General features: G+C 57.9%; 7 protein-coding genes across 7 annotated transcripts; 3 read left to right on the top strand and 4 right to left on the bottom strand.

Annotated features, from left to right (window-relative positions):
- Nucleotides 1-228: 228 nt before the first annotated feature.
- On the top strand, nt 229-1,426 carry HRG_01784 (C2H2 type master regulator of conidiophore development brlA; the record flags this gene model as incomplete). The annotated part of the gene is made up of 2 exons (XM_044860255.1): nt 229-1,127; nt 1,192-1,426. The coding sequence occupies 2 exons, from the start codon at nt 229-231 to the stop codon at nt 1,424-1,426; spliced, it is 1,134 nt and encodes a 377-aa protein (XP_044723888.1).
- Nucleotides 1,427-9,787: 8,361 nt separating this feature from the next.
- On the top strand, nt 9,788-12,133 carry HRG_01783 (uncharacterized protein; the record flags this gene model as incomplete). The annotated part of the gene is made up of 2 exons (XM_044860254.1): nt 9,788-9,980; nt 10,029-12,133. The coding sequence occupies 2 exons, from the start codon at nt 9,788-9,790 to the stop codon at nt 12,131-12,133; spliced, it is 2,298 nt and encodes a 765-aa protein (XP_044723887.1).
- A 1,344-nt stretch (nt 12,134-13,477) lies between these two features.
- HRG_01782 (RNase H domain-containing protein) lies at nt 13,478-14,609 on the bottom strand (the record flags this gene model as incomplete). The annotated part of the gene is made up of 3 exons (XM_044860253.1): nt 13,478-13,962; nt 14,137-14,291; nt 14,437-14,609. 3 exons carry the CDS (start codon nt 14,607-14,609, stop codon nt 13,478-13,480), a joined length of 813 nt encoding a protein of 270 aa, XP_044723886.1.
- A 689-nt stretch (nt 14,610-15,298) lies between these two features.
- HRG_01781 (uncharacterized protein) lies at nt 15,299-16,562 on the bottom strand (the record flags this gene model as incomplete). The annotated part of the gene is made up of 5 exons (XM_044860252.1): nt 15,299-15,463; nt 15,553-15,737; nt 15,852-16,078; nt 16,177-16,266; nt 16,333-16,562. 5 exons carry the CDS (start codon nt 16,560-16,562, stop codon nt 15,299-15,301), a joined length of 897 nt encoding a protein of 298 aa, XP_044723885.1.
- Nucleotides 16,563-18,693: 2,131 nt separating this feature from the next.
- Nucleotides 18,694-22,745, bottom strand: HRG_01780 (RNA dependent RNA polymerase domain-containing protein; the record flags this gene model as incomplete). The annotated part of the gene is made up of 4 exons (XM_044860251.1): nt 18,694-19,002; nt 19,069-19,378; nt 19,440-19,763; nt 19,837-22,745. 4 exons carry the CDS (start codon nt 22,743-22,745, stop codon nt 18,694-18,696), a joined length of 3,852 nt encoding a protein of 1,283 aa, XP_044723884.1.
- A 675-nt stretch (nt 22,746-23,420) lies between these two features.
- HRG_01779 (alpha/beta hydrolase fold domain-containing protein) lies at nt 23,421-24,768 on the top strand (the record flags this gene model as incomplete). The annotated part of the gene is made up of 2 exons (XM_044860250.1): nt 23,421-24,643; nt 24,708-24,768. The coding sequence occupies 2 exons, from the start codon at nt 23,421-23,423 to the stop codon at nt 24,766-24,768; spliced, it is 1,284 nt and encodes a 427-aa protein (XP_044723883.1).
- Nucleotides 24,769-25,297: 529 nt separating this feature from the next.
- Nucleotides 25,298-26,776, bottom strand: HRG_01778 (RNAse P Rpr2/Rpp21/SNM1 subunit domain-containing protein; the record flags this gene model as incomplete). The annotated part of the gene is made up of 2 exons (XM_044860249.1): nt 25,298-25,905; nt 25,957-26,776. 2 exons carry the CDS (start codon nt 26,774-26,776, stop codon nt 25,298-25,300), a joined length of 1,428 nt encoding a protein of 475 aa, XP_044723882.1.
- Between the last annotated feature and the right edge of the window lie 231 nt (nt 26,777-27,007).

The raw sequence follows: 27,007 nt of genomic DNA, 5'->3' as shown, positions 1-27,007 counted from the left end.
CCTCGCGAGTAGAGAGCATTCCCGACCAGGACCACTCCTGCCTCTCTCTTACCCCCAAGCTCCTGTTGCTTGGTCATTAGAGTTGGACAGATTTCTATCCCTTGTTCTCGTCCCAATTCCTCTCCTTCAAATCTTTGCCTCCATTTATCTATCTGCCATCTCTCCCTCCCGCTCTCTGCTCTCCATTTCATTTCCTTCCATTCCATCCCAGTCCACAAACCGCCCATCATGCAGTTCGAGTCGGACTTCCGGTTCGACATGGACGACAGCTTCAGCATGTGCAGCCAGGCCATGTCGTGCCCCTCGACCGGCACCAGCTTCTCGTCGGCCTCGTCGGCCTACGATCCCTTTACACCCACCTCGAGACGCTCGACTCCCAACGAACTCACTCTCGACTTTGACAACACGGCCTGCAACTCGTTTGCCACGGCTCACCCGGGCGAGATGACGCCCGCCTCCAATAACGGCAGCAACAACCCCAACATGTCCAAGTACATGTTTGGCTCCGTCAAGGCCGAGCCCGAGCAGATGCCCTTTCCCAACAGCCTGCCCAGCACGCCCTTGAGGAAGATGGACGGCATGGCCACGCCCGACTACGACCACATGCTGGACATGAACCTGGCCTCTCAGCACATGGGCTCCGTCACCCCTTCGGGCCCGTATCCCATGTACGCCATCTCGCCACACACCGCCATGCCTCCCGGCCCCTTCATGATGACGCCCACCCACAGCCTCTCGGGCTCCGACATGGCCGACTCGTCCTCAACCTGGTCCTGTGCCAACGACAGCCCCATCTCCTTCTTCCCTCAGCAGCAAAAGGCCATGGCACCTCACGAGCTCGAGGCCCTCGACATGGAGCGTCACTCGCAGTCGCCCCTCGACCGCTTCCACCTCAACGGACCTCCCACGCCCGGCCGCCTCCGCGCTCACCGCAAGATGATGGTTCACGAGATCCAGCGCAAGACCACGGAGCTGCAACGAGCCCAGATCCGGGCGTCAAGAAAAGTGGCTGGCCAGGGCGACGGCACCGCTGTCGACGTGGTGCGCAGAGCCATGTGCAAGTGTGACTATCCCGGCTGCCACAAGGCCTTTCGACGCAACGAGCACCTCAAGCGTCACAAGCAAACGTGAGTAGTTATTTCCTCTGCCACCCCACCCATGTACCCAAACTAACCATGCCGCCCTTGACAGATTCCATGGCGAAGGCCCCAATCGCTTCTCGTGCGAGTTCTGCGGCAAGGACCAGTTCAACCGCCAGGACAACCTCAACAACCACCGCAAGCTGCACGCCCGTCCCAACAGCCGGAACCGCGGCGTCGAGTTCATCCCTGCCGCCGTGCCCGTCATTGAGCAGGAGGAGCGAAGTCGCAAGCGCCGGGCTCCACCCAAGTCCAAGATGGCGGAGAAGCGAGGCGACGATTACTGATTCCCTGCCCCGACGGCTTGCTTTTGCGAGCTCTGATGAGAGATGACGAGATGCATGCCCTCGGATCGGGTGTCGACGGTGGCACCTGACCCGAGACTCACAGCCCCCTCTCTCGTGGGAGGTGATAATTCACATCAACGAACAAAAAAAAAGGCCGGCCACACCCGCATCCACACCTGTGCTTTCACGCACATGCGCAGATCTCCCATCTGAGAGCCAGGCACAGGAGCAAGGCCTCCGCCCAACTCAGGGTCCGGGTCCTCTGTGTGCTGCATTAGTGGACTCGTCTACGGCGCACCGACGGCGTGGCACCGCGGTTGGACGTGGCATGGCCACGGTGGTGTTGACACCACCGGCCTACTCCCGGAACGGAAACCACCTCTTTTTCCTTTCTTCTTCCTTCTACTAGTAGATCTTTGTTACTAGGGCTTATTTGTCTCATCACGTCCTGGCGTACATGGTCTTGAGTTATCCGGAGAGGCTCTTTTTATTTGCTGCCATGAGGAGGAAGACGACCCAACCTCGGGCTAGGTGGGCCAATTTTTGATATCCCCAGGAGAAGACGAGCGGCGGTCTATGGCAACACTCATGTTTCCCTTACACAACGATGGGCCTCGGAAAGACCGAGCTTACATGATTGACAACATGCTTAACGGTGGAACGATGGTATATGCAAAGAAGATAATGGGTTATCGGAAGCTGTCCAAGTGTATTTGAGAGAGTACCAACGTACTGTACTGTAGTATACTACTCTGTAATCTAGCTGTGGGAAACAAGACACTTGGCTTCCTACTGTTGTGGCAAAGGCCGGACGTGACAATCCCGAGACTCTTTCGCGGCCAGGGAGGGGGGGTTGATTCTGGCTGGGGAATGCCGTGGCGCGAGCAGTCACAAGGCGATTCGGCCAGGTCTTCTCGGCGCCATTGCGTGTTCACCCCAATTCAGCGAGTACGAAGTACACTATTACAACTGCTCGGTTCCTAGTCACTTTTACGTGTCTCATGCAGTACCCAGAGCTCAGGCCATGGGGCTGGGGCGCTGTCTTAGATCCGGCCTGTCTGTCCGTCAGTGCTCAACCCCGGGAGGGTCTTGGCTACATCATACATATACATGTACAAAGGCGCGAAAGAAAGGCGGCCGAGGTGGAGGACGAGTGTGTGTGTGTGTGTGATTTGATGAGCGAGTGAGGGCCAGGGCTATGATTCAGACCTCACACACCCTCTTCCAGCCGTGGCACTTTGCTCGGGCTTGGGTGTCGAGGCCTGGCTGCTTCGGCTTTCGGCCAAGAGCGTGGGGTTTTGAGATGCAAATGACGAGCAGAGAGGCTGGCTGGACGGACGCCACGGCGGGGGATCTACAGACTGTGCGTGCGTGCATGTGGTCTCCATGGTGGTTTTCCTTCTTTTTCACCTCGTCGTCTCTTATCCTTTTCTTTTTCCTCTCTCTTTTGCAGCAATCACCACATCTATTCCGCCTTTTTGGACTGTTTTCCTTTTCCAGCCGTCCGCACATGTGCTCCTGCTGTCTGCTTTGACCGTTGGGATGGTGCTTACTTGCATGTACAGCTTGAGCATGGACGAAGGGTAAGATGGGGGGATATCTGACAGGAGAGGACACGTGTGAGTAGAGTAGATGGATAGATGAGTGAGAGGAAGGACAGAACGAAGCGTTGGCTATCAGGATTATCAGGTAAGCGAAGATATGGACTCCGTGTCGACGGCCGCCGAGGCCGGTTAAGGTTGATGTTTTGGAAGGGAATAACAGAGTCTACAGCCCCCAAACACGAAGCCGCGAATTCTGATTACTGATGAGAACAGATGCAAGGCCCCGAGGCCTAGAAGCACAGTCCTGCATCACCACAGACAGTGGGCTGTGTGGTGCCTGGAAAGGATCGTCAAAGGCGCCTGCGGAGATGAATCATGATGGGAGGGACGAAGACTACTGTACAAAGGGAATTGCAATGCATGTAGGTCCGGACGCAATGTGATGTGTATGGACCGACGGATGGTCTCGCGGCGTGGCTTCGAGGACACGGCCGCTGCAAAGGCCGTATTCGGACGAGGTGCATGCACGCTTGGATCTCGTCGTGTTGGGGAGGCGGCCTGGGGAAGCGAGAACAAAAAACAAATAAAGGGGACGAGAAGAAGCGATGCAAAGCCCGGCCCTCCCGACTAACATTGCATCACCACCCCGGACCCCCTCGGACGACTCTTTCCACGGTTTCCTTTTTCCGGATGTCACTCGTTATTTCATGTCTGGCCTTGGCCTGTTGCATCGTTGTATCTTTATTTTTTCCTCTGAGACGGGGCGTTGAGATCGGAGCTTGGGACCGAGGGAGATGCTGCGCCGCTCGGAGCCGGGGTGGTGGTTGCGGCTGTGGATTTTGCCATTACTACGACTCTTCTCGTGACCTTTTTTTGCAGCACGTTGGGGGCCTGCGGCAAGATGAGAGAAGAGGAAACGGGCCAGGGGTTCGGCAACGAGGTTTAGTATGTCGTGATGATGGTGTGGCTCCTCGATGTTGGTGCTTGTACCTACTTTACATGTATGTACGCACGCACGATGTTGCATGGACGGTTGGGTAGGCGAGGTACAGGATATAGATAGATTTGCTTGTTCGTTGCCGAGGCACAGTTGGCAGAGGATGTGAGCAGTCGGAGAGAGCCTCAGGGATCTGGGCGGCCGAATCGGGAGATCGGAATCGGATCGGGGCAGCTGTGAAGGAACCATGTCTTAATATCGTCTTCTTGTCCGGGGGAGGTGTGAGCCGGAACCGGAAGAGTTGGTTCTGGGGGCTGCCATGCACGACAAAGAGAATGACGATGTGAAGCTACGGGACACAAGGGAAAAGAAAAACACGCCACAGGCGGCAGAGGCGGCGGCAGAGGCGGCGGAAGGAGACGGGGCTGAGGACGGTCGACTCCGTAGCGGCGGCCCGTGGTGGGGGGTTTCGGGGCAGACAGCGGGGGTCGCTAGTGCCTGCGGCGGTGGAGGAGCGCTGGGCTTGGGCGATGCAGGCCCCCGGGACAGTGGGTGAGCCGGGGGGACGACGACTGGACACGCGGTAATACGGAGTAGGTAGGTACGGAGTAACTTGGGTACACCACCTAACTAACTCACCAATCCCTGGAAAGGCCGAGGCCGCCGTCGCAAGGAAGCCGCTACCAAGGCCTGCAGTAGGCCATCTCGGGGGCCTGCTTTAGGCCATCTCGGGGGCTGCCTGCTTACTAAGCGCGGCGTCCCAAGCATGGCTGTGATAATTAATCAATGGCCTTTGGAGTTTGGACAATGAATTCCAACCAACCACCCACTCGCCCGCCCGCCTGCCCGCCTCTGGTTGATGATCGACACTTTGCCGCTCGCCGACGCCAGCCTCGCCTCACGACCCGTCGCGCTCCTCGGCCGTCCGTAGGGGTGATAGACGAAGGTGAAGATTTTGAAGATTTTGAATGAAGGATGAATCAAATGAATTGAATTTTTTGGATCTTGATTCAAAATCTTCAAGCTCCAATTTTCGCGATTCAAGTTGGGTTTGGGCCAATTCAGGCCATTCATGAATGGTTTGAAGGATCCCTAAACGAAGTGAATTTGGTGTGTACCTGAGCGATTGCAAAGATGCCTCAAAACGCCAATAAGTAGTATATAGTTTTAAGTTATAGCCTTCTAAGAAGTCGATAATCCCGAATACTACAAAAATTAACTTACATAAATACTGATCCGCCTGTCCTAGGCAAATCGACTGAAAATAAGCACTTTCAAAGCTCTGCCGAATCCTCAAAATACGTCGGTACAACGCGTTCGAATCCGCCACTGTACACGGCTACACTCTTAGAGCCCCAATCCTCCGAAGCCTCCATTGTATCTAGACAGGGGGTTGATATCGCAGACTTATCGGCTTGGGATGCAGGGAGCATATACCTACATATATAATGAGGGTATATCCATACATACCATCTTCCAGCTTGCCCGGAATGTGGTCTGGTCTCCAAATAATACTATTGGCAAAGGGCAGGATGTCATACTCCATGGCCGCCTTGATCAACGCCTGATCGATCTTATCTTCCTGAGTATAAGCACTCCGTAAAAGTGTTAGTACTCGCACCGTATCTGCCTTCAAGGCGTGACGGCGGATACCGAATTCGTCTCTACAACCGCTGAAGAGGCGTTCCACGTCAACTTCAGAGCCAGAGACAGAGAGAAGATCACGCGCCGCCGCAGCCAAAAGTGGCCACTCGACCTTGTGTTCTTTCCACCACTTCAGTAGGAAGTCTGGAGACTTTGCAATAGACTCGTCGAACTCTATTCGAGGAGCTGCAAGCCACCGTTCAAGCTCCGAAATAGGGATCGCCGCGCCCGTCTCCGCCTCCTCGCCTTCTTCATTTGGATGGCTCTCCATTGCGCAATGGAGACTCCTTGAGACGCTCAGCTGGTCTGGATTGGCTCATAGTTGAGTTTGTGGCATTCAATGCTGCTAGCTCCGGCCACTCCGTTTTGAAATACTTCTTGACTTTAGCCATAATCTCAGAGTATTGATCCGGTATCATCATTTCCAATTGGTGAGTTTTATAACGCGGATCCAGGATGTGAGCTGCGAATAGCATCATTTGATCGTCAAGCTTCTTCATATAAGTAACGTGTTTTGCTTTGCCCTTCGAGAAGGCGTCTCGAATGGACATATCAAGGTCTGTAAAGTCGCCAACTCCTTCGACTACATCATCAAGGAGAGCTTCCAAATCCCAATAGATATCGAGACTTTGTGAGATCGGCGGCATAACTTCGGAGACTTTCAGAGTGTGGTCTTTAAACGGCTTCAGAACCTTCCGCAGTTGATAGAGAGCGACAATCTCTTCTGATAAGGGCAGGAGGCACTTGACTTGCGGGTGAGTATCAACGAACTCAGTATACTCTGCCTCAAGCTCGAGGAATTGGTCAATCATGTCGTAGGCCGAATTCCAGCGAGTGTCGACATCGTAGGTTGGCTTCCGGTAGTGCGTGCGCGGCATGCTTTTGAAGTCTTGCTCCCTAGACCCGGATCTCAACATCCAGAGATTGAGGAGGCGGATTTTGGCAATCCCACTTCGACTAGAGTCTCCCGGAATGGTGTAGTTGTTGCTTTATTCTCTTCGTCCCACTTGTCAAGCATCTTCTTGGCTTCCTTCGCTGTGCCTGCTTTGAGATCTTGCAAGACGCCCTCACAAATGAGCGAGGTAATATGAGCTAGACAGCGGATCCAACTCTTCCTGCCGTGAAAGCGCATGCGGGGCCTCCCTATTGGGCTCACCTTGTCGTCGAATTTGGTCTTGAGAGAATCGTACAAAGACTGACAGAGCGTGCCGTTATTGCCGGCGTTGTCTCCCGTAATGGCGAGAAGCTTAGGCTTGAGCCTGAGCTCCTCAAGCGTCCTCTCAACTATCTCAGCTAATTGTTTGCCAGTGTGAGATCTTTTGAGCTCAATAAACTCAATAACTTCTCTCTCTCCTCAAACTCCGGTGTAATCCAGTGCGCAATAATGGCGAAAATGGGCACCGATTCGGTGCTGTCCAGATATCAAGGGTGAACGAGATGGTGGCACAATTGTACTCAAGCTCAATCTTCAGCTTCTCCTGCGTTCGACAAAGTCTGTATATATATGATTGCGTAACGTTATACGACTCCTGTACACACATGTTGTGTTGTGAGCCAAGAACATCTCTTGAAAAGCAGGAGTCTCGACAACAGAGAAGGGTTGTCGGTGTTTTACAAACCACCGGCGGATAGACTCCTTTGCCGTGAGTCTTGCTCTCTGCCTAGGTCGACCGCTCCATGCGTCTGCCTCTGTATAATCTCCTCCACCAATGGCGCGGCCGTATCCATTAATTCGAGCGTGGTGAGATTCCTTCGTAATACCGTGGATTTTTAAATGGTCTCCCATGCCAGAGGTAACCCCTCGGCGGTTCGATTCGAGGACCTGGAATCTCTTCCGAAGAGTATTGGGATTTTGAAGGCACTCTATACAAGTCCACCGGAACTCTTGGAAGATCTTCGGCCCATCCTTATCCTCTGAGTAAAAGCTTCTGTCTATAGCTTCCTCTGCATATACCAATAGACGTGGCTGTTCTTGTCTCTCTTCTTGCGAACATGCTTTTGTTTGTTGTCGGCCCACTTCTTGATAAGTCCGGCTTTCTCTGCGAGCGTCATATGACTACTGTTCAATGGCGGCTCTGGTGTATCCGCGTCGGGCATGTCATCATCTGACTCACAGTCAGGATGACCCGGGGGCGCGCAGACAATTGTATCTTCGCCAGTTGGAAGAGGAGAGGAAGGAGCCGGAGTTGCGCTAGAATCAGCGCGCGCGCGCGGATTCGAGGTTGAATTGAGGACGTTCGATGCGGGCATAATTCTGCGTTGGCAATTTACGCCGGGTCCTTGGAGCAAAGAAATTCGCTGCGGCAGATGTTTTTGTTTCAGCAGGGGCCATACTACGTATCATGTTATAATTAGCTATCCACTCGTAAGGTAATTAAATAAGGAGGTAGATTGGAGAGTAATGAAGTTTTACCTGATCTTGGCTGAAAGGCTCGAGAATGGACGCGACACAGGTAGTCGGAACGACACCAAATAAACCACAATAAAGTGTCAAGGAGTCGGGGTTGAACGGGTAGGATAGGTCGTCGGTCAGGGCGTTGATTCGGGGGCTGATCCGAAGCCGCTGTCGGAATATCGAAGCAGGAATTAGGCGAGGTCGTGGTAAAATAATGTCGTGGCAGTTGTCGCGAAGACCGTTGCGCCACGCAGGCAAAGGTGGATGGGCTGACGACCCTGTCTTTCCGACAGCAGTAGAATTAACAGGTGGTCAACTGAGCGGAAATAACGCGTCTGAACGCGGCTAGTTGGCACAATATATCCTTATCATGCAGATTTTCGGGTACTTCCTGATCGGCTAATTTGTATGGACAAACAAGTAGCAGTCATATTGGGCTCGAGGAGTAGATAAGTCCCTAACAGCCTCCAAATCGCGAGCTGACTCGATTCGTGTCACTTCAATTGTTCGCGCAGTATTGAGATGTTGAGGATCTGAACGCGTTTTCGAATCAGCTTGCTGGGGCTGTACAGCGGTATAATTATTATATTATATATCCAGAATATGGGTTGCCGAGCTTAATATGTGCTTGAAATGTAGTATTCCAACCAAAAAATGGGCTATCCATTGATTGCCTTCAAGATGATGTGGCATTTCTTGAGCAAATGTTAACGACATGTAACTATCGAGGGTTATATCATCCGAACGAGAAAATCCAGAACATTCGAGCGGCACTACATTTAAATCATGTGCATTATAAAATGGCACTGTTCATGAGCTTCATGGTGTTTTTTAATACTCCGTATAGGGTGGCAAGATTGCTGAAACGGTGGCGTATCAGGCACTGTTAGGTCGTTATACCACAATATATGGACGCCCTAACTGCCGTCCTTCGCCTCGATTTCCCAGCGACGCCCCGCCAGACGCGGGCGGCGCGGGACTAGGATTTTGCCAGTGGAGTGTGGACGGTGGAATCCAACTGAAACACGCACAACAGACTTTTAAATACGCAGAGCGTCATCACAAGCGCGGCCGAACTCGAAGTTACCGTGTCCGCGCGGGCAAACCTTAATGATGGGGTCAAAGCAGCTTGTTTATTGATGTGTATGTGAGCCTGCCGAGGAAGAACAGGAAGAGGCCCTTGGTGGGTGGCTTCGGGTATTGACCCTTTCCTCCTGTATGTCCCTTGGCCGCGAAGCGGGGTGATAATTTTTTTTCGCCTTACGTTTCGACCATATCGCCATTCATTCACAATTTTTATGAATGAATTGAATGAAGACTCCTGATTTTTGATTCGTCGAATTTGAAGACCTTACCCGATTCGGCTTCATTCAATTCAAGGGTCCCGAGGCCGATTCGACTTCAAAATCTTCAAATATCAGCCCTAGCCGTCCGCTACCGCCCACCAGCCCCGAGCCAAACCCCGTCACCGCCCCGTTGTCGTCTCCGGAAGGGGGTGAGCCAGGCTTGACCCTCGGTCTCGTCTGGCCTCGTCTCGTCTCGACTCGACTCGTCTCGACTCGACTCGTCTCGCATCTCCCTTCCCTCCGCATCGACTTCCCCCGGCGTTAAATCCGTCGTCGGCATCCACTCCACGGCCGAAGCCTCATCGTCACCATCATCAGCCGCACACACACCGCCCTCCTGTCTCCTCTTTCGCCTTGTGTTCGCCGTCGTCTCACCTTGCTTGGCCTTGGCGCTAGAAAAGAAGCAACGAAAGGAAAAGGGCGACGCTTCACCAGACCAACTTCTCTCTCCGCCTCCGTGGGCTGCTGTGCCTCGCCTCTCCAAGTCGCAGCATCATGGCCTCGCTGCCGTCGTATCGAGAGGCCACCACTCGTCCCGACTGGCTGGCCGTCGCCGCGCCCTACGTGCACTTTGTCGACTATCCTTCTCTTTGCCGAGTCTGCCATCGCTCCTGGTCCCTCTTCGCCCCACGCCTCTGGACAGATATCCTCAACACTGTCCGTCGCTCAGGTCTGGATCCCGGAGACGGTGAGTGCCTAAACTGCCCTGGCCGTCAACCGCTGACGCTGTTGAGAGACCTATCCTGGTGGTTTGACTTTGTCTTCCGCAAACTCACCCGCGTCGCCCCTGCTACCCGTGCCCTTGTCCGCGTCCTCGACGCCCGAGCCTTTGCCAAGGATGCCTACCATTTCGCCTCAGACCGAGATGGCAGTCTTCTCGCCCAAAGCTTCAAGCGAGCCTTGCACCTGTTCCCCCACGCCCACTCCATCCTCATCGATGGCCATGCTGATCTGGACCTCTTTGCTTGCTTGTCCTCGCTTCCGCAAGCCCGCCTGCGCCTTCTCAGCATCGCAGGCTGCCCCAATCACTTGCCAGCCACCTTTTTTGCCTTACCCTCCCTCCAGGCTCTCGTCTACCTGGATGCCTCTGGCGTCCCGGGCTCCATCTTGCGACTTCTTCACCCCACATTGTTGCCCAGCCTTCGTATCTTGAAAGTCCGCGCGCGAGAGATTGATGACGCCCTACTGCAGACCTTGGCCACGGCTTTCACGCACCGCCTATGGAGCCTAGACGTGAGCCACAACAATGTTACCGACGTTTCCCTTGACACGCTGAGAGACTGGTGCATGCCAGCCTCGTCGCTTCGCTCCAGTGCTCGTTTCGCCGTCGAGGGCGGCCTCGTTCCCTTGCCCCACGGCACCACAGAGCATGGACAGTTCTTCTCCATCGAGGAATCACAGTGGAGTGGCACCTTTTCCCACCCGGAGAGACACTTTGCTGATGCCCCGGGTTATGTGGCCGACGCCGAAGCTCTCGATCTCCACGAGATGCTCCGCTCCGACGGTGCTTCTCCGATCCAGAGCGACTTGCCCGGCATCTCGGCCCGTCTTCTTTCTCGAGAAGAGTTTGAGTTAGAAGTAGTAGACTTCTGTCGCTCCCGCAGCCTTACTCACTTGCGTCTGTCTTGCAATCAAGTCTCCTCTCTCGGTGTGCAAAAGCTGCTGCGCACCTCACCTGGTCATCTGGAGGACCTGGATTGCGGCTCAGTGCCGTTGCTCCCGAGATCCAGCCCGGGCGTCAAGCATTGGCCAGCTTCTGCCACCCTACATGGAATCCTTGGCGCAGCTCACCTGTTCCGGCCCGTATTCTCTTCCAACCTCCGCGTCCTGAGGATCCACCATTCTCTCGTGACCCATGTGCCCACGCTGGAAGCTGCCGGCCTCTCTACCCTGGCGCGTATATACTTGGCCGAGACCTCGGTTCTCGAGCGAGTCGAGGAGGCGTACCGCCAAGCCTTCGTACCGAACATGAACCCGCGACTCGCTTGCTTGACCCTGACTTGCATCCCCCGCCGCTCATCCGGCCCGCTGGTTGCCAAGCTCATCAACTTCATCAAGCTGCTGTCAGTGCAGGAGCGCGCGATGCAGGATGAGGCTGCAGCCGCGGCGTCATGCTCGCCGTCGTGGCGCACCCCCAGCCTGCTGCAGGGTCTGAGACGCCTATTTTTGGAGTTTGATCCGGACCCAATGGAAGATGGCTTCACCGCGCCCGAGGATTCCGCCGCGGAGGAATTGATAGACGATGGCGAACAAGGGTTCGGCTTCTTTGCTGGCGAGCGGGTCGAAGACCGGCAGTTCATCAAGACGGCTTCGCAGCCTTGCTCCGAAGCCAGTCTCCATTCCAACACCATGGCGTCCCGATGCTACCCCTCTGAGGCCGACCGAGACAAACAAGAAACTGTGACATATGACGGCGAGTGGAATGGAAAACCCTACTCGGCGCCAGTCTGGGTCGGACTCCAGGTGCCGGGATCTAACGAGGTGCTGCAGGAATATCGGCGGTTGGTCGTCGACGGCCGCCTCCGAGATGGTGTCGGGCCCGCCACGCCGAGCCAGGTCCTGGCTGGCGCACCTGACAAGTCGTACGTCTTCCATGTTGCATGGTGCGCGGCGGTGATGCCTCGCGAGTTGAAGCCTCCCGCACGGGCCGAGTTGGCTGGAATGAAGGATGTGCTTGCCGAACTCAAGGCATATCGACGAGCTGGGCGGGCCAAGTACTTGCAGCTGCCGAGGCAGACAGGAGTTGGACCGACGCCTGTTCAGCTAGGCGAGCCGCATTTCTTCTGGACAGGCACTTTGAGGGTCTCTACGAATGCACATTCATTGTCCTCTTGGAAGTGACGAGGCGACCGTGCGGAATGTGCACAGGCGTTCCTGGTCGCCCGTCATGGAGACCCTATCAAGTTGACGGGGGCTTCCTACCAGGGCCCTCGTCTCGCACCCTGCCCGTCGTCACACAGCAGAAGCCACGCTCGTTGGTGGCTACCGGCAGGGAACCCACACTTGCATGCAGGCCGGGATCAGGACCTTGGCTCTTTCACCAAGCTCCGGGACTGCTCCCCCGGCCGCGCCGTGTTACGCGTGGCGGCTCCCCAGACCAGGCGGACGCAGCCACATCTACTGATGGAATGAGGGTCCGGTTCACGTGTCGTACGTACCGGCTTCTCATACCGGCGACACGGCGATGCAGGCTGCCGCGGGGGGGCCTGCACCGCACTTTTCAGATTTGCCTTTTTGTTTCGGACACAGACCTTGCGGTACATGGCAGCGGAACAAGGAGTCGTCGTATTCTTTCAGCGTTGGGGGCGGGTCTTCTTAGATAGGCATCGAGAAGACGGGGTGGCTGTGCTGCGGTCAGCCCGGCGTCTGCGGGCTGAGATGATTCTTTGGATTTCGTGGCAAGGTGAGACACGAGTGGTGAGGCCAAGTCGCGCAGATGAGCTGCTGGACCTCCACGACCTGGTGAGCTTTGACAGCTTTTGACGCGGGAGTCACGGCGTCATTGAACAGCGGCGACATGTGAGGATTGGGGTGGTGAAATTGGGCGGCGGCTGTCAGCTCCAAGAAGGAATGGGGGTGGCTCAGCTTATGAAGTGGTGATGCTTGGGGTCTTGACGGAGGTCTCAGACATCTGACCGAGCTTGGCAGAAAGGAGGCCTTCACCTACGCCTTGCTCTGTGTCTTATTATTATTATTGTATTTTCCGTCCAGCGACCTTTAGGTCGCTCAGGTCCCCGAGACGGGGCACAGGACGTGCTGAGCTGCTGGAAGTCTACTATCGCGGAGTAGGCCCACAATACGCGAAACGAAACGAGTACCAATCCGCGTCTTCTGCCCCTTCCACAGAACGTAAACAATCCACCATTCAGCATTTCATCGGCTCAAAGGCGCTTCTTTGCTCAGCCTGCTGCCCGTCAGCGGGACGTTCAGGCGCGACAGCCATGTCTTTCGTTTTGGCCTCACAGGGCCGGTTCCGGAGAGCACCCTCCGCCCGGCCGAGTCGGGTAAGAGAAAATGGGTGTGTGTGCAAACAAAGGGGAAGGGAAGGAGGGAAAGCGGTTGCTGCCGCCTAGTGGCGAGGGCAGATCGTTCCAAAGAACGAGCTTGCCTTCGCCACCTTGACGAACTGGTCGAAGTCTCTGCCTATTGCTCGGTTGACCGCCGCGCTCGGTGAGGGTGCCAACCTCATCCGATGTCGCGGCGCGATCTTCCGGCAATAGAAGAGATGCTTTGGTTCTTTCGTCGACCACATGAGCACGTCAGTCGCGCATCGTCGTGGTTCAACCTTTCGTGGTAATCAGCGAAGTCCCCGTGGTGGGTTCTTGCTGCGAGCAGATGGTGGAGCAGAGGTCGTGGAATGGTAAGTTCTGGCGGGCAGCCAGTCGTGGCATCGAGGTCGAGGACCCTGTACTGTTGGGGTGCAGAAACTTCCCACCAGGCTTTGAATGCGTCTTTTGGTCGCTGCCTAGCGACCTTGCGCAGATATGCCAGCGTCGGGAGAGCGTCTGCAGGCTCGGGTTGAGAGGTTCCTGCCTTTGCTAAGGCGTCTGCCTGCTCGTTACCTGGGATGTTGGTGTGGCCGGGGATCCAGCGGATCTCAGTGGCACCATGTTCTGCGGCCAAGGCCTGGAATTCCAGGAACTCCTTCTGGGAGGAATCTGACGGCATGCCTTGAAGACACGTCGCGACCGCGAGGTTATCGAGGCATACGACAATCTGGTCTGCAGCCGGGAGGCTCAACGCAGCACGCAGACCCTCTAGGAGCCTCTCGCCTCGGCATCAAAGACCTCAGCAAGCCCAAGACGGCCGTTACCGCTGAGGACGGTGAGTCCATCCTGATGTACCGCATAGCCGTACCCCGCGGCTCCTCCGGGAGAGGGATCCGTCCGAGTAGACGATTGCTGTCCGTGGAGCAACTGATTGGAGCCACTCGCCGAAGTTTGCCGCCGATTCTTCTTTCGGCGCAGTTTGCAAGGGTCCACGCTGGTCGCTGGCGAACCTACGTGCGAGAAGGTCTGGCCTGGCGCACCTTGGGAGCAGCTCGTCAGTGCGACGCAGTCTGGTCCGGAAAGGTTGTCGTGGACGCTGGTATTTTAACTTAATGGCCCTGTTGATGACAGGGGCCCGGATCGCTTCGTTCGCACCGCAAGCGGGTGCGCTTCGTCGAGGACTTGAGACGGGCTGCGAAGCGCGTTCGACACGCCTGGAGCAGGTGCGAAACTGGCGGTATGCCCGCCTCCCGGTGCCTGGCGCTGAGCGGCGTCGTCTTCCAGACCGGGAGGATGGCTCGCATGGCCGTGTTGAGCGACTTGTCCATCCGCCGGATGAGGTGCCGTATTCTTGATGGCCCTTCCTTTGCCGGCTTATTCCATCGCGGGCAGGTCATGCCCGCCTTGCTCTGTGTCATGGTCGTGAGGCATATGCTGTAGGGTAGGTAGGTTGGTGCTGAGGAGGTCGCCCAACACGCACACAGTGTTTGCGAGTGACGGAATCATGAGCAAGCCTATTGACTTTGCAGTGCGAAAAGCCCGCGGTAGTCGGACGGTGAGTTTGATTTGGGCAATTCTGTTCCGTTTTGTCCCAATGTCCAGACTTGGTCGCGAAGATTCTTTTTGTCAAGCAGGCAGACATCATCAATCTGTATAAGCCACACGATCTGGCCAAAGGGCCCAGCATCCGCCAAAGACAGGGGCATCGAGGTGAGGAAATGATATAGAGCATCTGTCTTGAAGAGAATATATGCTAAATAAAAGTTTTGAACCTAATGAAATTGTCCAACGATCGAACTTGGCGAAGCTCACGAGCCACCTAGGCCTCAATTTGTTCTGCTCTGGCTGGCTGACAGCCATCAGCCGTCGCCTCCCAATGACGAGTTTCCGGGCGAGATCTGAGTATTGGCAACAAGCATCGACCCGTAAGCGAATCTGGGAAACGCTCACGTCCCGTGTGTTTCGACGTGGTCCTTGCCGTCAATCCATGCGGCCGCCACGACTCGGACCCTCGACATCAATCGCGCCTGATGTGTCGCCCCGTCCGCTCCTGCCTGCCCTTGATGACGGTGCTCAGGTCGCCGACACGCAGCTGGATGGGGAAGTCGACCGAGGCGAGAAGACTGGCGAAGAGGATGTACCAGCCGGACCAACAGGCTACGAAGGTCATGGCGCCGGCGGCCTATATTGCGACGGACGTTAGCAACGCCAACGCAATGCACTCGCTCAGTGCAAAGGGATGGGGGGAAGCAGAAGGGAGGGGGAGCGTACCACGCGCATTTGATGGACGTGGTGGGCGTTGGCGGCGAAGTCGGCGGCGGAAAGGAGGGATCCTCCTGTCTGCAGTCCAAAGGAGATGACGAGGCTGAAGAAGATGACGCAGAAGCAAACGTTTGTCCGCAGGGAGCAGATGAAGAAGATGAGGCTGATGAAGCCCATGAAGAGGAACCAGAAGCCTATATGGTGAAATACACCCAACGGAGACAGAAAGTCAGCCCCCCGGTCCGCAATCCCTTTCTCGAAACTGACCGCAGGCAGACCAGAGGGGGTGGGGGCGCATCATGACGTACCGAGACCTGCGTTGAAGCCGGGGGCCTTGAGGCCGGCCAGGGGCGTCTTTGCGTCGAGGGGCGCATAAAAGGCGTAGGCGCCGTAGGACGGGCTCAGGGTGGCGGCAAAGGCGAGCCAAAAGGTGCCGTAGACGCCGAAGACGACGGCGGGGAAGGTGTTTCCCAGGATCCACTCGAGGACGCAGCCGAGGTTCATGAGGATGCCGCCCTGGAAGAGGTAGGCGCCGCTGGGGGGCTGGTCAGTTGGCTGGATCCACGAGGAGGGCGGGGAGTCGTGGCCACCATGGAGGGGATGAATAGGATCGACGACGACGAGGGGACTTACACGTTTGCAACGCCCTTGCCGGTGGCGCCGCTCCAGCCCATGAGGTCCATGGACAGGGGAGTCAGGCACAGCAGGAAGCCAGCCATGCCACTACGCGACCAAAGTCAGCAGGCCGTCCATGGGGGAGCAGCACGAGCAGCCCGGAAAGACACGCACATGGGACTGGGGTTGCCAAAGGTGGCCCTGAGATTGCCCTTGATGTTGTTCTTGGGCGACAGGTACAGCTTCTCAAACAGCTCGGGGCTCATGGAGACGCTCGTGGCGGTGCGGAACTGCTTCAGCGCCCCGCTGCGGTCGTCGCTGTCGCCGTCGGCCTCGACGTCGGCCTCGGCGTTGGCCCACTGCCGCTCCTCCTTGGGCGCTGCCCGGCCGTCGTCTCCGTTCATGACAGGTGGCTTTGCTTGTCTTGTTTGGCTTCGGGGTTGTTGCTTGCGATCCTTGGGTCGAGGTGGGGGGGGGATGGGTCGTTGTTATATCTTCCTCCTGCTTTTGTCTTTTGCTGCTGGGCGGTCCCTTGTCGGTTGAATTAGGGGTTGTAGATGGATGGGAAGACAGTCGTGAGGTCGGCCAGGGGATGAAGGGAAAAGGAAAGAGAAAGAGGGAGAGAGATTTGGGGAAGGGGGCCTAGGGGATCGATCCAAACTCGCTCCGAGCTTAACTTGTCCCCCCCCCCCCTTCTCAATCGCCGCGGCCGGTATAAGTGGCCAGCCGCTTTATACCTTGAGACCGACGATAGGATCCCCGCATGGAGAGCGAAGCGCCTCGCGCGCTAAACCTCTTTCCGCGCCTCCCGCTGTCCGCCACGGTGGTGGCATCATGATCGCCGGTAGGGCAGAGACCTTGCTCCGGAGCCCCGGGGCGGCGAGCACCCAAGTGGAGGTTGCTGGTGACTATACGCGGGAGTTGAGAACGTCCAGGGGTTGCTTCCGTCGATTGGGCCGCTGCTTGGCTGGGAGCTTTGTCTCCCCGGGGTTGTCCCTCGGTAGTTGGTGGTTTCGGTGGCGAGGATGCTCTCTACCTGGCGCCTCTTCTTGCATCGACATGTGTGCGCGTCGGACGTGCGCGAAAACTCGAGGCTATGGGGTTCGCGACTCGTGGCCGGTGAGACGTTGTCTCGCAGCAACGCCAACCCTCAGCGCCAACAACACCTCCTCGTCCATCCTCCCACGTCCACCGCTGCCTTCCAGACGCCAGTTGCGGCGCAAAAGGGCACGAGCCCAACCCGCTCAACAAGTCCCACCACCATATAACCAAGAAAAAAGAAGAAAGCCAAATCAACCAACAAGACGGCAAAGTCCAGCTGCGGCAGGGAAACCCGGAAAGCTTACACCGGATTCGACGCTAGGTTTGCCTGGCATGGAGCCGTGGCCGTGGCCGTTTCGGGCAAGACGTCTCGGAGCGCTCGGGCGGCAGGCTTCTGGGAGAGCAGGTGTAAGTGGTAGCTCTCTCGATTTGCCGTGCTTCCTGCCCGTTGTGCTACTCGAGGGGGAGGGAAGAAGGAAAAAAGACTCTGGGATGGCGAGCGGGGGAATGGAGCTTGCATGAACGCGGAAAGACGAGCAAAAGGCCGCTTGAGAAAGGGGGGGTGTGCTCGCGGTCGACGCCGTCACATACCTGGGCCCTGGGGAGGTCTGCTTCGCGTGCACATGAAACCGTGGCATACGCTCACCTCATAAATAGCAAGCACGCCGTGACGAGGAGCTTGATGATACACCGCGATGATACACCGCTCCGCGGGAAAGATGCCGGCATGCGCCTGACAGACGCCGCCTCGCCGCGTGATTCTCGTGGCCGGCGACGCCAAATCGCTGAACCCGGCTGCGCTTGCTCACCCTGGTCTTCCTGGTCTTGGTCCTTCTTTGAGCGTAGCTGCGCGGCGGTGGCGAATGTTTGCGCAAGCTCCGTGGCCTCAAAGCAGCCGTTGATCTTGGCGAGCCCCTTTTGGAACCCGCCTCGACGGGTAGGGGATGGGAACAAAGTGGGTTTCCATAGCGTAGGTTGTTTCCGTAGCGTGGGTTTCCATACCGGGAATCGCATAGGCTCCAAGGCAGCCGTTGCGAGACTTTCCCTCTCCCTTTCCCTTTCCCTTTCCCTTTCGCCTATACTATCCTCTCTGGCTCCCTTTCCTCTCGTCGTCCTGGATGGAGGTTTCGCCGACAAGGCAGACCAAGTAGTAATCTATGGCCGTACTCCTCCAAGGCAGCTTGTGGGCGCCAACAGACGGCTGTTGAGCCCAAGTGCGCATCTCCAGAAGTAGACCTGCTCTTAAGCAGTCATCGAAGCGCCGCCTCTGCACCATCATGATGCCAAGTCCATGAACCAAGGGTGTAGTAGATGACGTCGCCGTATAAGCCCAGCGCCCCTCACTCCATGAACCAATATCCCCGACAAGCATAGGCAAACAAAGCGCAGGCATCGTCCTGCTTTTCTGCCCGCAGCGCAATCCTTGGCCGTTATTCATGATCCATCATTCATCACCCATCTCGACGCTTGCCAAATCCCCACACATCACCACCCTCAGCTCAACCCAAGCTTCTCGAACTGCCCAGTAAGCCTCACCCCCCCGCCTAGCTGTGGCACCGCAGCCCGTGCCGCCGCGCCCCCGGCTTCTGGCGCACGTCCTTCGTCGCCCGCAGCCGCCGCCGCCGCCTTCTTCGCGCGCGGGGGCCCCCTCTGCTGCGGTGCCTGACGTCCCGCCGCAACCCCCAGGTATCCCCCGCCCGCCATCGCCGCGCTCACATGCGCGCGCATCGCGCCCATCTCCTTGAGCAGGCATGCCGCCGCCACGACGCGGAAGCTGCGCAGGTCGCCGTCGCCGTGGTACGCCTCGGGTGCCGTGCTCGCGTCCGTCACGCACCCAACCACCATGCAAGCCCAGCACAGCTGAATCACCTCTTCCCGGTCCCTGGTCTCGGCGGCGGCGACGGACTCATCGCGGCTCGTCACAGAGTACAGGTCCGTGTCGTCGTAGCTGCTGCCGTTGTGTAAGCCGTCGACGGTGCTGCGCTTGCGGATCAGGTCGACCATCCACGTCAGCACCCGGTCCGTCTCTTCCTTGAGGCGGATCGATAGGTCGCGCTGCTGCCGCGTCTGCGAGCCCCTTTTGTTAAGAACGGAGCCGCAAAAGACCTCGACTTCCGTGATGCCCGTTCTCGGGTTGTCCGAAAAGTGCCACATGCTATCGTAGACGGAGTCCTCGTAACTGAATCACAAGGTTAGCCCTGAGGTCTGCGTCTTTACTTCTGTTGCGAAGCGTGACTCACAGGTTTCGCAACTTCCACGCGTCTTCCGAGTGACGCTTGTACTCGGTGTCGATCCCGTACGCGTCTAACTCGGCCTGCATCCGTCCCAGGAGCTGGTCCCACACCGAGGGCCCGTTCATGTTGACGGTTCGGTGAATGTCTTCGCTCCAAATCTTCTTCTCGTCCACCCCGCGGTAGAGCTGGCCGAGAATCTTCTCTGACTTGTGGTACTTGTGTCGCGCTCCCCCCATGCCGTCGTCGTCATCGTCATCGTCCATGCGCCTTTCCTCGATGAAGTCGATTTGGCCGAGATCATATAGCTTCACCGGTGGCGCCGGTGACAGGCTGCAGCAGGTTCCAGTCAGCATATCGGGCAACAAATTCAACCAATGTAAGACAATATGAGAGGGGGGCTCACAAATCAGGGCGCGTCCGCGGCGCTTTTGGCATCTCGTTTAACTTGACCGGGATGCCCGTCTTGGAAAAGTCGACGGCCGTCGAGTGCATCCCCGCCAGCGCGATGCATCCCGCGTCGCAGGTCCCCTCAGGACTGACGTCGGCGAGGATCTGATGACGGTTCGCAATGAGGCCCAGGATATCCGTCTTCATAAACTGGATGAAGAAATCGGCAATGTCGTCGCGCCTGACGGGCCGGCCGAGCTCGGGCGGGCGCGTACGCGGGTAGTCAGCCGGGGGAAAGACTCGCTTGGGGCGCGCCAGGGGGTCCCAGATGACATTATACAGGTCTCCGTCCAGGTCGCCTCCGCTCAGCTGGCTCGGCAGGTCGCGCCGGCCGCGCTGGCTGAAGACGATGCAGTTGTTGAGGTCCCGAAGCGTGTGTCCCGCCGGCGGCGTCCGCATCTTGACCCACTGGACGTCTCCGGGGTGCAGGGCGGGACACCGAGTGACGATGATGTGGCCGTCGACGAGGGACGCGTCCATGCGGTAGCCGCTCTTTGCGTGCGTCTTGTCGTAGGCAATGTAGACCTCGCCCTCGTCGAGGAAGCCCGTCTCGTCCATGACGCCAAACAGCGTGACGCCCTTGTTGACGGGGATGCGGGCCTTGTGCTTGAGCAGGCGTAGCTCGCGGAGCACCACGTGCTCGACGACGGAGCGCAGGAACTCATCCCGCCGGTAGTCGATGCCCATCTTGTCGAGCTGGCCGATGAAGGAGGGGAAGCCGAGGGCGCTGCCAATGTCCTGGTACTGCAGAAAGGTGCTCGTGTTGGCGGCCGTGTGGGTGACGCCGCGCAGCATCTTGAGCGCCTTGTTCTGCAGCTTCTTGAACCAGTCGTTGTCGGTGCCCATGTCCTCGAGAATCTTGATGAGCTGGCGGTTGAGGACCAGGCGCAGGGGCTTGGACGCGACGTCGCAGATGCCGAGCTCGCGCTGGTCGCGGCTGGGGAACTTCATCATCGACTCCTCGCGCACGCAGATGACCTTGCCTCGCAGCCGCGAGTCGAGTGACAGCATGCCCTTGACGCCTCCCCAGCGGATCTGGAGGCAGGTCGGGGCCGCCGAGCGCATGGGCAGGGCATTCCACACCTCCTCCATGGCCTCGCGTGAAATGGTGCCGACGCCGTCGCTGAAGACGCGCGTCCCGTCTGCCGACTTGACATCCGGGATCGAACGGCTCATAATGTTGGTCCTGACGAGGTCGACGGCGTAGGGCGTCTCCGAAAAGGCCTGGCCAATGCGCGCTGCGCACTTGGCAGCGATGCGGATCTCGCTAAAGTCGCCCAGGGTCCTGAGGATGGTGTCGTAGTCGTGGCGCTGCATGTTTTGGTCGATGAAGGGGGCGAGGAACCAGGTCGAGTGGGATCGCAGCGACGAGTGCGAGAAGCCGAGAAAGGCAAAGCACCGGCCGGCAACCTGGATCCCGGCTTGCAACACCTTGCGATAGCGCTCGAACACGACATCGTTTGAGACCCTGGGGTTGAAATGTAGGTCCTGGCCGTCCTCGTCGCAAAAGCAAACGCGCAAGAAGTGGTCGCCGTGGTCGGGGAACATGCGCAGGACCCTGTTCTTACTCTCGGCGTCCGGGCCCTGGAGGATGACGCGGGTCGGAGTAACCATGGCCTTGAAGACCCAGGTCTGATGATCAGGGAGACCGAGACCGTAGATGCCGAACCGAAAGGGATCCTGCTTGCGGAGGTCGAGCTCGATGCGCATGGCGAGTTCCATGAGGCGGTCCGGGTCGAGGTGGGTGGGATCCGTGCCAGGGCATGGGTAGGGAATCTTTGGCAGCAGCTGCTTCATCGAGTCTGTGGTAAAGGGGAGGGCGCCTCGGTCCCATTTGGGGTCTTTGGCGATGTCCTCGATGATGGTGAGGGCTCGCATGCCGGCGGCCGGGTGCAGATAGTTGTTCCAGACGAGGCCCTGGATCTGGAAGAGGATGGGAAAGGGGACGCGCCTGGCGGATCCGGCGTCGTTGATGGCTCCCTCAAAGGTCCTGATGCAGGTTGAGTAGTCGTGGATATGGGGGGCCGGGTGCTGGTCGAGGGCGAGGCCCTGGAGGGAAAACGGGACTAGTTCATTTTCTCTCAAGGCGCGGAAGACGTGGGAGTCGCCGACGCCTATCCAGAGCTGATAGACGAGGCAGTGAGCGGCGTACTTTTCATGGTGAGGCCACTTGGGAAGACTGGACCTCCGCTCCCACCTGACCATGGAATAGGTCGAGGGCGACTGACGGGCGAAGAAGCGGGGGGGCTCAGTCAGGACGAGGGTCAAGGCAGGGCTGGTGTGGTCGGCAACAAGGCTCTCAATGATGTCGTAAGGCACGTCCATGCGGGCCGAGTCGTTGAAGGTGGCCGAGAGCCAGCGCTGGCCAAACTTGGCGTGGCCGAGCACGCCGGTGCTGAGCTGCTGGGCAAATGTCAGGGTAGTCGAGGGCTGGGCAAATACGTTTTTGCCGCAGGCGATGCCCCTGAGCCTGCACCGGACGGCGTGGGAGTGGGATCCGCGGTCGGGCCTCTTCTTGCGGTCCTCGCGCTCCGTCTTGAGGTGGCTGAGGGCAAACTTGTCGACAGTGCGCTTGCTCTTTGTGACAAAGACGGGCGTCTGGAGGATGTGCAGGCGAGCAATTTCGCGACGGCGCTTGGTATGAGGCCCCTGGTCATGCTGCTGCTGTTGGATCACCTTTTCGTGCTTGGCCAGGAACTTTGCGCCGTCGGAGACGTTGAGAAAGGTGATAGAGGCAAAGTCCTTTCTCCTTGCCTTTTCGCAGGCCCAGTCGAGGATGCCGAGGGCGTTGGTCCAGGGCTTCAGCTCCTTTTTGAGGCTGTCCTCGGTCAGGTCGACGGGGACGTTTCTGAGAAAGACTTCCATGGCGGATGGTGGAGTTGGTCAGAGGCAATTCAAGAGCCCATGATGGATGGCCCAGGCCGGCAGATGCGTGCGAGACTGTCTGGCTGGCGGAGGCGCAAACAGGGCGGTCAACGGAGTCGGTGAAGATGCAGCGAAATTCTTTGCCGTCGAGCTTGGAGTGTGGTGAGGTTATTCGTACTGTCTGCCACAGTGCGAGAGTTTAAGTCCAGGTCAACCTCCAACCAATCAATGGTTACTCCGCAATAAAAAATGCTCTCTCTGCACCGCTCGAGGGACAATCGGGATGGCATGAATAATGATGGATGATAGAACGCAACGCATCACCCGAGGGAGCACCGCTTATATAGACGTCGGGCCCGACCCGGGAGTCCCGTTCCCATAAATACGACCCCCTGGTTCTCGTGCCCGCTGCGGGAGGCCCACCACGGTGCGAGCGGTGCGGGGTCTCAGGGCCCTGCCGAAACATCTTCAGCGGCGTCTTCGGTGACGGCTGCGGTGAGCTCCTCGGTGAGGCATCAACCGTCACGGGAGCCCACAAAACAGGATGACCACATTCCTATTGGCCTTGCAAACACTGCCGTTTCATACTCTCTGTTCAATATATAAATCCAAAGATGCCCTCTCATCCAAAACACACCGGCGTGCCTCCGCCAGCTTGAACCATCCCAAGCCACCATGGACTCCCACTCCACGTCTTCGTCACCCGGACTCCTCCTCGTAACCATGCGCCCTCATGCTTCACCCGCCAGCCGCGCCCGCTTCCGCGACTGGTACAACAACGAGCACGGACCGGACCGCCTGCGCCTGCCCGACATTTTCGCCAACGGCCTGCGCTATCGCTCCCTGTCGTTGTCCGACGATGAGAAAGACTCGACGGACCTCTTCATGGCCCTCTACGACGTCCCGCTCATGCATCGCCTCGCCGAGCCCGCCTACACCTCCCTCCGCGCCCGCCGCTCCCCGCGCGAGGCAGAGATCATCGCCGCCGACGTCGACGATTTGCGCCGCGACCTCTTCGACCTCGTCTGGACCAGCCAGGTGTCCTTTTTCGTGCCGCTCGAGAAGCTCGCAGACGATGAAGCACACGCCATCGTCACCGTCGCAGAGCAGGTCACCCCGTCAGAAGGCGACGACTACCGCGCCTGGTTCGTCGACGAGCACGTCCCGACGCTCGCCCAGGGCGCTGGATGGCTGCGCTCCCGCCTCTTCAAGACGTCAAGTCTCGGGCAGCAGGAAACGGTCGTCTACCTCGGCCTCCACGACTATGCCAAGCATAAGGGGGACACGCCCTCTACAGACATGGCCCGGAGAATAGACGTCCTGGCTGAGAACCGACGCACCTGGTCCCTCTTTTACGTCTTCGGCCCAGCCCCGCGCGACCTCGGAGCCGTCTCCCTCAACCCGGACCCGGCCGCCTTCACCTCCCCAGACGGACGGACATCAACGGTCCGTAGCCCCAGCCCCGTCATCAGCTCCTACATCACCACCAAAGACTCTCTCACCATCCCGTACCGTCTACAAGGAAACCCAGCTCCCGACGCCCCAGTAGTCGCATTCAGCAACTCCCTCCTAACATCCCTCCACATGTGGGATCCCCTCGTCGACCTCCTCAAGCAAAAGCGCCCCGACCTGCGCATCCTCCGCTACGACACCCGCGGCCGCCACCCCATCCCCCAGCCCCCCCACGCCGCGACTTTTGCAACCCTCACAGCAGATCTTTTACAGCTCCTCGACTCCCTGCACATTCCTCGGCTCTACGCCCTGGTCGGCGTCTCCGTCGGCGGCGCCACGGCCCTCAGCTTCGCCATCAACCACCCGACCCGCCTGCGCAAGTTCATCGCCTGCGACTTCAACAGCGCCTCCACCCCCGCAAACACCCAGGCCTGGCAAGACCGCGTGTCCTTGGCCGAGGCCAACTTCGACTCCGCCTCCGAAAGCGGCATCCGCAACCTCGCCGACCAGACCATCACCCGCTGGCTCCACCCCGCCAGCTTGGAAAAGGCCCATCTCAAGCAGTGGCTAGCCGACATGGCTGCCGCCAACGACGTCGACGGCTTCAAGCATTCCTGCACCGCCCTCTGGGACTATGATTTGAGGCCCGATATGCCGGCTTGTGCTGTGCCTGGCCTGTTTGTCGTAGGAGAGGCAGACGCAAAGGGGGCTGTCGCAAAGGCCATGCAAGGCTTCAAGGGTATGCTCGGCGACCACGGGGCCGAGCTCAAACTTGTGCCAAACACCGGCCACCTCCCAATGTGTGAGGATCCCCAAGCCTTTTGGCAATCCATCAGCCACTTTTTGTAAACAAATTCTCCCGTGTAGGTGAAGCGTCGCCTCCCCAAGCCATACACGTGGCCGTAACAAAACACATGACAAGCCTGACGCTCTCTTCACCGTGACAAGTCTCTATTACTTGATTCTGCTCTAGGGCTCACTGTCTCCCCTTGTCCGAGTCCCCGTGGCTACGACGGTGCCATGTCCAGATTCTGCCAAACAATGCGTTCTCGGACCGCTAGTGCCTAGTTGCTCCTCCTCGCTTGCTCCGACAGGCCCGCCTACAGGCCCGCCCATCGTGCCAGAGACCCGTATGTTTGCTTGAAGGTGAAATTGAAGGCGTTTCCACGGCCCGCCCCAAATTGAAAAACCGAACCATCCAAGCTAGGCTTCCCCGTCTCGCTGTTCTCCCCCGTCTGTTTCGATGCCAGCTTGAGGGGCTTGTTGCGCGATTCCGAGCTATTCAGGGGTGGCATGTTCAGGTCAATGGAGAACATGGGGGTCTGGTTTTGCGTCACGCTCGGCTCGCATCTCGTGGGTCGATGGCCAACGTACAGTTTCGTCTTGCCGGACGCAATCTCGCCGGGTGTCGGTTTGCTGGATGTCGGCTTGGCTCGGAGATGGCCAAACGGCGTAGTCGAGGGCCCCCTGCGCGTGACCGGTCGCCCAACGTTCCAGTCGCATGCAAGGACGCCAAAGTAAACCCTCTCAGGCGCCTTGTGTCGGCTCGTATGGCTTGCTTTGGCGTAGCGCACGAAGCGATCTCGGAGCCAGTCTCGGATGTTGAAGACTTCGGGCTCAACCTTCCACTTCGAGGCACTGGCTTCGCCGTCCATGATTTCACAGAACCATCGATCCTTTGCTCGAAATACCTGCAGAGGCCTCAAACCTGTTTTCATCAGTCACCGAATATATCGTTTGGACCACAGCCATCACTTACCGTTGCCGTTGCTGGCGAGGTTAACGAGGTTCCGGCCCTGCTGCTTGTCGCGTGGGACCACGAAGTAGTCTACAAAGTAAAACTCCTCAAGGTTCGGCAGGCATCTGGCCAGAAACTGGTACAGATGGATGGGGTAGGTTCGCGTACCGGCGTGATGGTTGGGGATTGTGCACGAGTGGCAATGCGTGTCCCTTTCGGACTTCCAGGTGTGGGAGAAGCGTACGGCGACGCGCCGTACGAGGTCGAGACCCGGGCAGAAGAGTCTGATGTCGAGGGTGAAGTTGAACTGATAAACATTGTTGGGGAGGTAATCCAAGAAGACCAAGTCGGGAGAGTTATCCAGGGTAAGAATGTTGCCGTTTTCCATTCGCAGGACCCCGGGCCTCGAGACGAGGTTCTTGACCAGATTCGCCGACTCTACGCACGTCATGGAGAGGACGGCGAGCTGGCGATACAGCACCTCGTAGCGCGAGGCGTCGCCCCTCCAGTGTGGGTTCTGGGCAGCCAGCTTGGCGTGAATAAAGGGGCGTGGGTTAAAGTCCTTTTGAATCACCATCAAATCGACTGCATCCAAGCCGCTGCCAGAATCATCGTCGACGGGCTCTTGGCTCCTGGCGGTGACGGTGCCCAGAGAAATAGACCGCAGGGGAACTCGCTGCGACCTCCAACCGCGATCACAAATTTGCAGCTTGACAAAGTTGATGCCCGGGTCGGAAAGGTAGGCCTCCCATATCTTGTGGCGGACTTCGATGGGGAGACGGGGAAACAGGGTGAATGACCGACACTCAGCGGGCAGGTGAAACTTGAAGGGCGTCGCCATGGTGGTTGCGCGTAAGATGCATCGACAAGTTTTCGGGCTCCAAGCGATGACGACGAGCGACGAGGGCGGAAGAAAGAGACGAGGAGGCGGAGGCGTCTAGGGACTTGTTGAGCTCGCAGTCAGGGCGAGACGGATGCTTGGCGGTTTGGCTTCCAGCTTCAGGCACCGGAAGAATGTCCACGGTGCAAAAATACCATGCGAGACTTTTGTTGATGGATGATGGATAGTCGA

This window comes from Hirsutella rhossiliensis (genome assembly GCF_020360975.1).
Source record: "Hirsutella rhossiliensis strain HR02 chromosome Unknown scaffold00002, whole genome shotgun sequence".
NCBI classification, from domain to species: Eukaryota; Fungi; Ascomycota; class Sordariomycetes; order Hypocreales; family Ophiocordycipitaceae; genus Hirsutella; species Hirsutella rhossiliensis.
The sequence above is the reverse complement of the archived record's forward strand: the minus strand, read 5'-3'. Positions and strand labels throughout refer to the sequence as shown.